The sequence below is a fragment of the Schistocerca gregaria genome, chromosome 1, assembly GCF_023897955.1.
Source record: "Schistocerca gregaria isolate iqSchGreg1 chromosome 1, iqSchGreg1.2, whole genome shotgun sequence".
Taxonomy (NCBI): Eukaryota; Metazoa; Arthropoda; class Insecta; order Orthoptera; family Acrididae; genus Schistocerca; species Schistocerca gregaria.
This window is the reverse complement of record NC_064920.1, coordinates 533,088,267-533,102,626: the sequence shown is the minus strand read 5'-3', so window position 1 is coordinate 533,102,626 and position 14,360 is coordinate 533,088,267. Positions and strand designations below refer to the sequence as shown.

At 43.5% G+C, this 14,360-nt stretch overlaps 1 protein-coding gene across 8 annotated transcripts in view; it reads right to left on the bottom strand.

Annotated features, from left to right (window-relative positions):
• The window catches only part of LOC126355190 (protein retinal degeneration B), a 533,358-nt gene that overhangs the window by 48,652 nt on the left and 470,346 nt on the right, over positions 1-14,360 (bottom strand). For all 8 annotated transcript variants that reach the window (XR_007565476.1, XR_007565478.1, XM_050005465.1 and 5 more), the window contains one exon: positions 2,297-2,413. Coding sequence is in view for 6 of the 8 variants with exons in the window: in XM_050005465.1 (XP_049861422.1) it covers positions 2,297-2,413 (117 nt within the window). In the remaining 2 variants the exon portion in view is untranslated. The remainder of the gene's footprint in view (positions 1-2,296; positions 2,414-14,360) is intronic.

Genomic DNA, 14,360 nt, shown 5'->3' with positions numbered 1-14,360 from the left:
TTCTATGCACATCGTTGTCTACCAACCCACGTTCACCACAGGATCAACATAGCCCAGCTTTAGCCAACACTTTTTCGCCTTTTTTCACACCAGACCTCCAGTTTCTTTCTCGTTCACCTTTATCTCTCCCCATATATTTTTTGATTTTCATTTTCATTTCAGCCTCATGTTACCCTTTCCACCTTCTAATACCATGTCATCCTCACAACACCCCCACAACGACCCCATTAAGTTTTATTTACATTCCCTCCGCAAACATGCCTTCGCCCTAGCCAGATTACGCTCCCATATTTTATTTTCTCAGGCTTGTCTGACATTTGGCATTACCACCAAAGGCCTCACACTTTAAGTTCCCATCTCTGGCTGCAACCCTTATTTCCATCAGTCCCTATACCAGTTCCAAACAGAACAATCCATTGCCCTCACCCACCAAATCCTTCACCTACACATGTGTAGGTGAAGGAATCCCCTTAAGGTAAGTCATTCCGCTATCGGGATTGGAATGACTCCTTACCCTCTCCCTTAAAACCCACATCCTTTTGTCTTTCCCTCTCCTTCCCTCTTTCCTGAAGAAGCAATCGTTGGTTGCAAAAGCTTGAATTTTGTGTGTATGTTTGTGTATCTATAGACCTTCCAGTGCTTTTGTCTGGTAAGTCACATCAACTTTGTTTTTATATATATATTTGTAACAGTTATTATACAACAAAAAATCGCAGAGGTTATCTTTGAAAAATAGTATTAATTTGATTTTTTGGGAGTCAATGATGTGTCAGTGCAGTTGCACCACTGAAACGTACTGATTTTTCTATGTTACTAATTGCAAAAATAGCATACTTCGAGAAACAACTATAAAACATATAATGTTTATTGTAATACAAGTACAAAAAAGAAGTAGCACTGGAATACATTGAAAAATTTAACACTGTTTCTGTTGCATGTATACTAAATCTGTACATAGTCAGTATTAAAACCTCAGTAATCAGTCAATGGGTTTTACCATACAGATTTTAATCTGATATTCATTTGGCAGTTGCTAATAGAAATCCTGTTTTTCAGCTGGGATATACCGACATGTCAAGGAAGCCTTTCTTCTTGGCACTTCTGGCTGGCAAAAACTTATCATACAAGGTATCTCTTCATCTCTTTGCAAATCCTTTGATAAATTCACAATTGCAGAATGCTATGACTTTTTTGTCCCCTAGTATAGCAGTGCCATCAGATGAAGTTTGTAGCCAGATATACTGAGATATTTTGAATTAACCTCTATGTGACACATGGCCTATGCAGCCAAGATCTCTGAAATCAATTCTTCATGCAGGCAAGAAATTCATTGCCCTGGCATTGGAAGTGACTGGACCTCAATCATTTTGATGATCCATGAAAGGCTCTATTATTTGGCTGTGTAACGGTAAAATACTGAGGACGTGGTAGTACTTTGTAATGAGGAATTTATAGTCCACAGCAGTGGATCATTTATTAATTCCTGTTTTGATTGTTATACTACTGTATTTAACTCTGCAAATATTTTACAAATGCAAGTCCTTGGTTATGCAAATTATGAGAAACTTATTTTCATTATGATTAACAGTTATAATATTGTTCCACTCACCCACCAGATGTCAATTTTCCACAAACAGGACAATTTGTGTTTGCTATAGAAGGGTATTTACTGCCACTAAGTGTCTTCTTTTCATTGACCTTCCACTCACAAAATGGTAACATTACTTTTCCTTCCTCTATTCATGTGTGCTATGTGCTATACTCATTACCACAACATTTTGTATGTCGTCCATGACCCCTTCACATACAATGTTGTTCCCCGCAGCAAAGATGTGTTTGGTTTCACAGTGATAGCAAAAGTAACCAGAGACAGTAACAACTTAATGATCAGATGCAGGATCTCAAATACAGTGTTTTCCAACTCTTAACTCCTATTCTATGAAAATGTTGGTTACAATGCTGTTCAGGCAAACTAGTCACTTCCTGAGGACACCTAAGTTAAATTATGTGCCTGCAGAAGAAAATGTGACAATAATTAAGAGGAGGCAGCTGAGAAAGGGAGATGGAAGGAGAGTAAAAGGGAAAGGGAGTGGGAGATATAAACAGAAATAGAAAGAGAGAGGAAGAATGAAGAGAGAGTGAAAGAGAGGAGGGCGGGGGGAGGGGGGGGGGGGGGCTAATTCCATGAGAAAAGACTAAACTTAATGACACTTTACTCACCATTTTGGAATTATGAAAGATAGAGATATATGAGACAGAAACTACAAACAGCATTAATAGAAAAAAATTCATTCACCTTCAGTTTAACTGAAGTTCTCTTCTTGATCCATTTTTCCCGTGGATGCCCTGGATTGAAAGCAGCTGTATCCTTTTCCTCAAAGCCTGCTGCAGGTGCCCCATCAATTCTTGCCAGCTGACACAAAACGAATTGAAATTTTTGTCAAAATTAAAATTTGTAAAACATAAAAAATTTAATAAAGGGAATAAGAACTTATTAAAATACTTTTTCTTATTACAAAGAGATACAGTGAACATTCTTTTCATCTAAATTAACATTTATGCACCACAAGTCAGCATATAGTGTTTGGTTATTGAGACACAGTCTAACAAAATAATTATTACCCTTCCTACTGCATTCAGAAATGGTACACAGGAGGGACCCCTTATACAATTTTGTACATTCTCATTTTTCTCTAGCTTTACTGATTTCAGCAGTACATCAAATTTAGAGTTTTCCATTTTAATTTGGACCCCTCCAATATTTCAAAAATTATATAAAATATACAGACAACTGAAATCACACTGCAAACTGCAGCACCAGTGCATGATGGGAGTGGCTACTGGGAGGGGGTAAGGAGGAGGCTGCGAAGGGGATTGGGGAGGGATAGTATGGTGGGGGTGGCGGACAGTGAAATGCTGTAGTTTAGATGGAGGGCAGGAGACAAGATGGAGAGGGGGTGGGGGGATAGTGGAAAGGATAGAAATAAAAAGAAATTAAAAGACTGTGTGTGGTGGTGGTGAAATGATGGCTGTGTAGTGCTGGAATGGGAACAGGGAGGGGGCTGTATGGGTGAGGACAGTGACTAATGAAGGTTGAGGCCAGGAGGGTTACGGGAATGTAGGATGTATTGCAGGGAAAGTTCCCATCTGTGCAATTAACAAAAGCTGGTGTTCGTGGGAAGGATCCATGTGGCATAGGCTGTGAAGCAGTCATTGAGATGAGGGATATCATGTCTGGCAGCGTGTTCAGCAACAGGGTGGTCCACTTGTTTTTTGGCCACAGTCTGTTGGTGGCCATTCATGTGAACAGACAGCTTGTTGGTTGTCATGCCTACACAGAATGCAGCACAGTGGCTGCAGCTTAGCTTGTAGATCACATGACTGGTTTCACAGGTAGCCCTGCCTTTGATGGGATAGGTGATATTAGTGACCGGACTGGAGTAGGTGGTGGTAGGAGGACATATGGGCCAGATCTTCCATCTAGGTCTATTACAGGGGTATGACCGATGGGGTAAGGGATTGGGAGTTGGGGTTGTTTAAGGATGGACAAGCATATTGTGTAGGTTCGGTGAATGGCAAAATACCACTGTAGGAGGGGTGGGAAGGATAGTGGGCAGGACATTTCTCATTTCAGGGCATGGCGAGAGTTAATCTAAACCCTAGCGGAGAATGTAATGCAGTTGCTCCAGTCCCAGATGGTACTCAGTTACAAGGGGAATGCTGCTTTTGTACATGGTTGGGAGGATAATTGTGGTCAGTGAAGGCTTCAGTGAGATGCTCTGTATATTTTGAGGGGGATTTCTCAACACTGCAGATGTGACAACCATGGGTGGCTAGGCTGTATGGAAGGGACTTCTTGGTATGGAATGGGTGGCACTTGTCAAAGTGGAGATATTGCTGGTGGTTTGTAGGTTTGATTTGAATGGAGGTACTGATGTAGCCATCTCTGAGGTGGAGGTCTACATCTAGGAAGGTGGGTTGTTGGGTTGACTAGGACCAGGTGAAGCAAATAGGGAAGAAGTTGTTGAGGTTCTGGAGGAATGTGAATAGGGTGTCCTTACCTTCAAGTCAGATAGCAAAGATGTCATCAATGAATCTGAACCAGGTGAGGGGTTAAGGATTCTGGATTTTTAGGAAGGATTCCTGTAGGTGGCGCATGAATAGGTACAATGATAATGAACAGCGATGATCGGGATTTTGCATAAACACATAGGTAATGTTTTAAAATGAAGAATAGGGGTGCAGGTACATCATGAAATCACACCATTTACGCAATATAACATTGTTGCAATTCCAGTGCGGTTCCTTTCTATCCATGTTACATTGAAGTCGGAAAGCATATTTGTTGATTCCCTGCAGTAGATGTGATTTTGAAACTTCGAGACTCATTCCTTTCACGATCACATATTTTTCTCATATTAAAGACCTTTGAACAGAAGTGTGATATTTTCAATTTATATGAAGAACCCTGTGACAGACTGCACATCTCTTTTCTGAGCATTCTCTTATCACTGTCTCAGATCTGTTTTGTATTGTTACCAGACACTGGGACTTACTCAACAACAGCTGAAATATGTGGTCTGAAGCAATCTCATCCATACAGAACGTAATTTTTAGGAACCGTTCTTGTAAATATCAGTCTGGAATCTGATTTATTAACAAATTTATGCAGTTGTTTGATCATAAGTCAATGTGGAAGGAAACTTAAAATATTTCACTGTTGTGATGGATTCTCATAACATCACTCACAATGAATATCAGCAAACAGAACCTAACCAGTAGGATTTTGGACAAGCAGCAGGATGTAGCTGTTTTATCACAATGAAATTCGGTTTATGTGGCTTCCATCCACCTAAGTAATAGCAGAACTATGTGATCTGATTCATCCAAGGGCTTCACCTAGTAAAAGAAACCAGTTATTCTTTTTGTGGAGACACAAGCTCTTTGGACTTCTGTCTCCAAGAAGATTGCTGCAAGAACAGAATCTCCGGACCTTGGGCGCAGTGTGTTCCGAGACGCCAAGTGTTTAATTTGTATATGTCCATATAATATGTATAAATAAATATTGTATACATGAATCGGTAATGTTGACAGTCGTTAAATATTATGAACATTGCGTTCAGTACCTGAATCCTACATTGGTGACCCCGAGTTTTTTGACAAATGAGCTCCTCCTCCACCCGACGTAAGAATCCAATAGCTTGCCGGCATGGATCCAACACACACACACACACACACACACACACACACACACACACACACACACACACACACACACACACACACACAGCAATGGTCAGTCAGCTACAGTCAATGATAGCAAGTGTGAGTGTTTATCTAACGACTTTTCACTGCAAGACAAAAATTTGCAATATTTCTATGTTTAATACCCGCACATCAATGCAACCACTGTCACAACAGCACCCACACAAGGACTATGATATTGAACTTCCCTAAACCACAGTGCCTTTAACAAACATTGAAAGTAGTACTACGAGTGCTTACATGGACACTAACCTCGTCAGACTACATAATGAAGGGACAATGACGAACGTTGGTAATGCAATGGCACTACCCTGCCGCCCTCACCATTCTTGAGTGGAATATTCCAATTGATATACATTCAGCTATTACTAATGCTACTTGCAAGTCTCCCTATCATCTGAGTAAGTCTACCATTACATTGAGATGTCAGGCATTGACAGGATAATTACGGACACCAACTACAGTGACGTAACAAAAGCCGAACAATCAGTGGCAACAAACAAATATGCAGCTCAGTGTATTTGGGGGTCTCAGGGACAGGGAGTGTCAGTTAACAGTGATTTTGAACAGAATGGCATATTTCTGCAAACTGCTTTCACTCCCACATGTTACACGGGTGATGTCACAGCAGCCACGCCATTTACCACAGTACACCTAATGCGTGACATCACAGCCCACTTGCCGCACCACTCCCCACACCCCAGCACCCACCAGGTTGCACTGACGCCCGCCGCACACTGGTACGGATGCACAGCACAACCATTTTACCATGACCACATATCAACAACACCAGGATGTTACAAGAGACGTGTTAACAGCACGAAGACCACAACGTGGATATCAGAATTACAACCCAACTGCTACACCACCCGCACTGACAATGAAGGGTGTCAAGTCCCAGCCAGATATCGCAACCATGCCAACATTGAACCCCATAACACGTGAGCCAACTCTCTACCATGAATTTATCCAGCCAACAATGATTACACGACATGCCGCTGATTGTATGAGCATACCACAATGGCTTCCAACTGATTGTGACTTCATCCCACCTACCGCAACACATGTTACAACCAAGTGGTGCGAAGCTGTTAACATGAACTTACTTGCTATATCACCTGTGCTGTGCATTATGTTTTGTTACATCAATGCCACCACAGTAGCTGCGACGGCCACAACATGACTAACAGAACAGTGTGCATAGCGGACACATGGACAAACACTGTCAGAAAACTGTGATATCCAACAGAACTATATTTTACCGCAGTCCACCGATGCCTCTATACGTCAAACGGGTGACAGCACAGAGATATCAGCTGCGCTGTGCCACACGCCACTCCACGGGTGTTACATCACTGCCCAGCCAGCTGCGCTGCATGCCGGACCACAGCTCCAACCGGAATATCACACCACACCATGCTGACAGGTACAAAAAACAGTGGCCATACCTGATCAACTCCACCTGCCACCCATTCACACAGACTCACCAGAAGTGTGGTTTGCTTTATGCCAATGTATGATGAGGACAGCAGGGATTGAGGATGACCAGAGCAAGCTGTTAATACTTCACATCCATCTTGGTGAACAAGTGGACCTCGTCAGTGATCTGCTAAATACTCCAACTGAGCCCAAGTGTGAGACGGTGAAGTCACCAATATTACAATGATTATCACGCACAACTGCATCTTGCAATAAATGAGACAATGTTAGGCGATGACACACCATCAGCTTTATGGTGCAAACTGCACCTAAAAATTGATAGCAACCTGCTACCAGACTGGGTCCTATGGTCATTATGGTTACTGAAGCTCCCAGAGCAAATACAGACAGCATTTCTGGTACATGCAGACACATCACTGGAAATGCACCTACAACTGGCCAATAGGGTGCTAGCTCTCACACACCACTGGATACTGAATGGTGCCAGGACACCTAACTGTGACTGCCATGCCAGCGATGGATACAGTACAGACCTTGCAGGCTGCAACCGCTGCAGTGCCGCAACAATCACGGTGCACGGACCAGCTCCAGCAGGAAATAAACAAACAAGGGAGATGGACAACACCCAGTCCACCATGACACAACACAGCCCAGCCGACACAACACAACACGACACGCAGCTACTGCTGGTTTTACGCACGATTCAGTGCTGAGGCACAACACTGCCAACAGCCATGTGACTACCCAAAATACAGTGGTGGACTGGCTTTGGTACACCAATCTGCCTCCCTACAAAAAGCCACCTTTCCACTGGAGATACAAAAGCATGTAACATGCCACACACATGGGCAGATAACTACACCAGTACCTGCCGGTTGATACGGGTGCAGACATCAGCAAGCTAACCCCACATCTCACCACAGGAGATAACACGCCCTCAACCATATAACTCTGAGCAGAAAATGATTCAGTAATACTGGTAATTGGGACAACCTCCATGATTCTCTGACTAGACAACCACACACCACGTCCATGGACTTTCTTTGTGGCTGAAACAGTCTAACCTGTTCTCGGAGCGGACTTCCTCTGTCATTATCGCCTCATCCCAAATCTCAGCAGGGCTCTGTTATTATACCCTCTGCAGTGACAGTCTGCCTTCCATCACAGACCCTCCCCCTCACCACTAGACATGGAGACTGCAGTGGATCTTGCATTACAATGTGCAACACTTGTGATAAACTCTACGGAAAGATCACAGCCTATGAGAACATCTGCTAAGAGAACAACAGAACTTGTACAGAGAATGAGCACTGAGTTACCACCCTCACGAACTGGACAGCCAACTGCAATAAATTCGGCAGCAACTACAGACAGCCTGGCATGAACGAGAGCCACAGGATAACTGTACAACCACTAGCATGGATACACATGCTAGTACAGCACTTATTACACTTAGTGACACATATCTCATGAGCAGGTTGAGCAGTGACAGTGTTTACGCTCTCACAAGCAGGTCGAATAGCAACAGTGTTTTCCTCTATGAGCAGGTTACCCACTAACAAGGCTACCACCCCCACAGACAGATCAGACAACAGCACCACCCCTACCAAACAAAACAGTTAGCATAGTTACGGGCGGCACCATCCACAGAATTAATGTGATTCTCGGATTACTGCTTATCGGCCACGGCAGCCATTGAGGAATTTCTCCAGGAGAGTACAATCAGACCTGCAGACAGTGCATGGGCATCACATGGCTCCCCTGACACTTCTACCAATACCTCAATGCTAGAATGATTATAGATAGCTACCCAGTCCTGAATATCCATGATTTCGCACACAATCTTAGTGTACTGGACTACAGGATAGCATACTCCCTAATACCTATGGCCCCAGAGGATGTTCACAAAATGGCCATTAGTACTCCATTCTTAGTCTGAGTTGAAAAATGCCACACAAATGTGACAAACATTCATTTATGGGTTGTTTTTCGATGTTCCACACTGTTACTGCTATTTAGATGATTTAATTACATTCTCAATATCCACAGAGGAACATGAATGACACTTGAATGGAGTATATGACAAGCTGTTACAACACAGGGTGGAAATTTATACTGATGAATGCCAACTGCGACAGCCTCTTGGCCACCTAGTTGTTGCAACAGTAATATGACCCACACAGGGCAAAACTGAGTAGATTACTAACAGGTCCCCTCCAACAAATTACTAAGAACTACCTAAATTTCTCAGCATTGTCAATTTCTACTGCCGACACTGACCTCATGCAGCTGAAACTCTACTTTCCATCACAGAACCTCTAAGAGGAAAAAATACATGAGGGAAGAGGAAGCTAACATGGACAGCCAAGATGCAAACTGCATTTGACAACATTAAAGCTCATCTAGCCCACACCACCTTCACCAGATGCTGAGCTTATCATTACATCAGACACAAGTGACCGAGCACTTTATTATAGGATGAAGCCCCAGGGATGACACAAGCGCTCCGTTTTTTTCTCAAGGAAACTGATAGACTCTAAATGGAGAGGTTAATCTTTGACAGCGAACTACTGGCCATGTACGGAGTTGTGCGCTACTTCTATGACGATATTGAAGAGAGACCACTTAATGTCTATACAGACCATCAACCATTAGCTGACGCAGCAGTGAATCCATCTACCAACACCACATCATACTGGCTTAGGCACTTGGATCACATCTCACAGTTCACAAACAGCCATTTACCATGTGCTTGGAGTGGACAATGTGGTTGTGATCTACTTGTCTTGCCTAGTGGCCACGACCATTAAACTGGAATTCCATAACCTTGCAGATGCACAGGCAACAGATAAGGACCTGGAATGACTCTTGTCAGGCGGTGACATGGGATTAAGTGACCTTTCGTCCCTACCAACTATCACCGAACAATATTTGACTTGCTCCATAACTTAGCTCACTTCTGAGTATGCCCCACAATGAAACTAGTTGTACATGGGCCTGAATATGAATTGGGTTGTGCCACTTGGACATAAGCGTGCATTCCTTGCCAGAGGGTGAAGACAGCATGACACCACCAGCCACAATTTGGGAGCTTCTCTGTGCTGAAGGACCGTTTTTGCCACACACATAGATTTAGTGGGGCCACTACCTGAATCTAGTGGATTTCAATGGTGTATATGCGGACAAGGAAAAAAATTCCCAGCTATTTCTTGGATTTCCTGGTTAAGAATACATTTTCTCCTGGGTGAAAATACAGTTTCTCCATATTAAATGACAGTATACTTCTCTTCAAAAAACTTATCAATCCATTTAATAGTTATGGTTTTATACACTGGCATAGAATCTCCCAGCACTTTACAAACAAAACATGGGGAAAAAGACACGTTTTCCTAAGATCTGTGATGTGCAGCAAGCAACATGTGCGTTGCATATTTTCATATTACAAAAGTATAATTCAAATTCTACCATACACCACATGTTACTTTCTGAAGCATTGAAATCAATACTGTGACGAGCTTTTGTAAGTCAATCGTAGCTCAAATCACCTGATCTTCACCAGCTGATGACGGCGGCTATTCAGAGCATAGGACAAGTGATGTAGTCAGCCAATATTAAGTAGCGAGAACACACAAATAGCAAAAGTTAACGGTTTACATTAATATACAAAGCTTTCACATATAATATTGGTCTCTAAGATTAATAAACTGCAAGAGAATTGACGCTTTCACATATAACATTGATCTTTATTGCACATGTTACACTTTAAGATACATCACACAAATGTGCCAGTAAAATTTTTAATACTGACTTAGATGTCTGATTATCTGAGCTTGAAATAATTCTAATGGTCATCCTCAAAGAGTTGTTTTTTAAATGAGAGTCAAACACACTGTGATTTAAGAAATTCATCGTACATTCTCACACATAGTTCATCTTGTGTAAAAGGAAATTTACTTTGGAAGTGACACTTTTCAGACCACCATTCACAATATTTTCCCACGACCTGTTAGAAATAGGTTCAGCTGTTCAGCTGTTGCCAGAGAGCGCCAGATAACAGGCATCAATGAGCTTGTGCAGCTATGGTGACGCAGGAAGCCTCTATGTTTGCAATCTTACATTATGTCGTAAAAGAAACACGACATCAGAGGCTACTCCAAGAACATTGGAATTTTGTGAACCACACAAAAACACATAATTCAGCTCTAAGTGCACATTCATATGTCCGGATTTGGATGTGAATTTTCTTGGAGTACCAGTACTGTATTATATCATGTTTGGTTCTTTATTATGGCATAATGCGATACGTGCTAGAAGATGAAAACATGCACTTGAAATGCAGTGAACAGTTAATACTAGGGACTGAAGGCCTTTGTAGTCTGGGCCCTTCAATCCCATAAACCAACCAACCAACCAAGTTGATACTAGCCAATTGTGTGGAATTAAACACTTCATATCAAATAGACTGCCTCAGCGGAATAGATTAACAAAAGCCAGATTTCTTCAGCAAAGCAAAAAAAAAAAAAAAAAAAAAAAAAAAAAAATAACTTCATTGTGCTGCAAGGTGATTAATGCTTGACTGTCAGGAAAGGTGGAAATACAATAAAATCTAAACCTAATAACTTATTTTAGCCTTCCGTAATTATGTGAATGTATTTTAATTCACTTAATAACTCCCAGCCGCAGAAATTAGTTTTATTTTCATTTGATGTGAGAGCAATGTAAACTCTGATCATGTGGAGGCTACCCACCTCCCCGCTACAGCTCAGACTGTTCTGTGTATCGGTCCCAGGTCTATCATATGGTCAGAACTAGAGCAATACTAGATGATGGCACCCCCCCCCCCCCCCCCCCCCTCTCAGCGCTAGAGAGAGTATGCCAACAATTAAAGCAACTTTTCAAAAAAATGTTCATTTTGTAGCGAACGTCTTTCTGAAGAGTCTGATACATAAAACATATGTCTTAGAGATGTGTGTGTGTGTGTGTGTGTGTGTGTGTGTGTGTGTGTGTGTGTGTGTGTGTGTGTGTGTGCGTGTTTGTGTTGGGGCTTATGGGCTTGCAATGTCGAGATCATCAGCGCCCTGACACGCATAAAGGGAACGAATGTGGGTGGACCTAACAAAACTGAAGCACACATGCAAAGAAAGCAGGAAAAGAAGGAAAATGCTACACAAGAATATAAAACGTAAGGAAAGGGAAAATGTAGCAACAAGAATGCCACAGTAAATTGTCATTGGCTGGCCACTTAAATAAAATATGGGTGAGCTTGTTACACAGTGAACAAATTAAGATCCTCTCCCTAAAATCTTCGTAAAAACATTTGATATGGCGCAGAACTTTAAAACTTTAACCACATTCGTCCGAGTGTTGCCTAAAAGAGATGGCAGGTCCACTGGCAAGTCAGCTGCAGTCCGCTGGTCAGAAAATAAAATGCAATCCAATGCGCACAGTGACCTGGACGCCACAAGCACCACACATTGGAGGGTCCTCAAGCCGGAGCAGGAAGCCATGCGTCATAGGGCTGTGGCCTATCTGAAGCTGAGTGAGGAGAACCTCGTCCCGTCGACAGGCTGAAAGGAAGTACACCACACACACACGTTGTGGGCTTGACTATATGGAGCTTATTGTCAGTCACTTCCAGCCACTCATCCTCCCACTGACACATGACTCGTGAGCTCAACAGGGAGGTGAGTGTGTGCAGGGGGATAGCACACTGAGATACTTGAGGATCGAGACACGCCTCCTTGGCTGCGAGATCTGCCCTTTCATTCCCAGCAATGCCTACATGCCCCGGAACCCAGCAGAAGGCCACTACCTTCCCCAATCGCTGTAGATGGAGGAGGGCATCCTGGATGGTCTGGACTATTTTATCAGCTGGATACAAATGTTGCAATGAGTGAAGGGCACTTAGTGAATCAGAACAGACAAGAAATTTAGAACAGGAAGAATGTGTCATCTGCTCCAGTGCCGCAAATCGCAGACAATTCTTCATCAAATACAGTAAAAGTCTGAGGCAGTCGGACCTTGAGGACATGATCCGGAAAAACAACAGAGCAACCAATGGAATCCTCTTGTTTTTCCCCATCCGTAAAAACAGCTACATAGTCGGGGTGCCCAGATAAAATGGCAGAAAATGCTGCATTAAAAAGGGTGGCAGGAGTGCAATCTCTCTTGTGCTGCAATAAATCTAAAATCACTCCGGGTCTCTCCAGTAACCAGGGTGGCAGGCAGTTAAAACCAAGGATTTGGGGTTGTACAGACTCCACACCGAGGGACTCTAGCACACGGGTCCCAAATAGCAACGTAGCCCGTGGACGGTGGGAAAAAAGATGGTCCGGAGGTGGATGAGCAACAAGATGGTGAGCAGGGGAGGTGGGAGCTGCAAGAAACTTACAGGCCTGGTGCACCAGCAGGAGCTGCTGCCAGATGGTAAGTGGCGGTTCCCCAGCCTCAGCACAGAGGCTGGGTATGGGAGTGGTCCGATAAGCACCCGTGGCCAGTCGAATACCAGCATGTTGGACAGCGTCAAGGATCTGCAAATAAGACGGCCTCGCTGACCTATACACTGTGCACCCACAGTCCAGCCGTGAACGCACAACTGTACGGTAGAACTGAAGGAGATGCGCCCTGTCCACTCCCCAAGACCTGTGGGTGAGGGACTTCAGGATGTTCAGTGCCTTCAGGGTTCTGGCTTTCAAGTCGTGTAGGTGTGGCAGCCATGACAACCTGGAGTCAAAAATTAGGCCCAGAAACGGCACTGTATCTCTAAAATGTAGGACAGTATCCCTTATATGCAAGGCAGGCAAATTAAAAAGATGACGAGAATGATTAAAATGAACGCAAACACACTTATCGGCAGAAAACCGAAAACCCGTCTTTGCAGCCCACTCCTCTAACCGCTGCACTGTTAACTGCATCTGATGGCTCACGGTTGCAACACTGGAGGAGGAACAGAAAACAGCAAAATCGTCCACAAATAAGGAGCACTGTACTGGACTCCTCACTGTAGACGTTATACTGTTGACGGCTATGGCAAAGAGGGTAACGCTTAAAACACTGCCCTGGGGGACACCGTCCTCTTGCTCAAAGCGATCAGACAGCGTGCCACCAAATCGGTCCCCAAAAACCGCTGAGACAAGAAAGACCATATGAAAATGGGGAGGCGGCCACGAAAGCCCCATTGATGCAGTTGTGCAAGAATAGAGTGTCTCCAAGTAGTGTCATCATATGCCTTACTGATATCAGAGACGATACCAATACAGTGATGCTGACGGAGGAAAGGAGGGTCAGGTTGTCAACCGTGGACCAAAATTTTTGGAATCCACACTGAGAGTGGCTAAGGAGCTGTCTGGTCTCCAACAGACAGACCAGAACGGTTTACCGTCCGTTCCAGGGTCTTTCCGACACAGCTTGTCAAGGCGATACTCCAGTAACTACTGGGACATGTGCGGTCCTTTCCTGGTTTGAGGAGAGGGATGAGAATTGCCTCCATCCATGAGGTGGGGAACCCTCCTGTCTGCTATATGAGATTAAAACATTCGAGGAGGATTTCCTTTGATGCCGCTGGTAGATGTCAAAGCATGGAGTACCGGATGCGGTCATGACCTGGTGCAGTGTCAGAGGTCACGGTAAGTGCCGATTCAGTTCCCACATGGAAA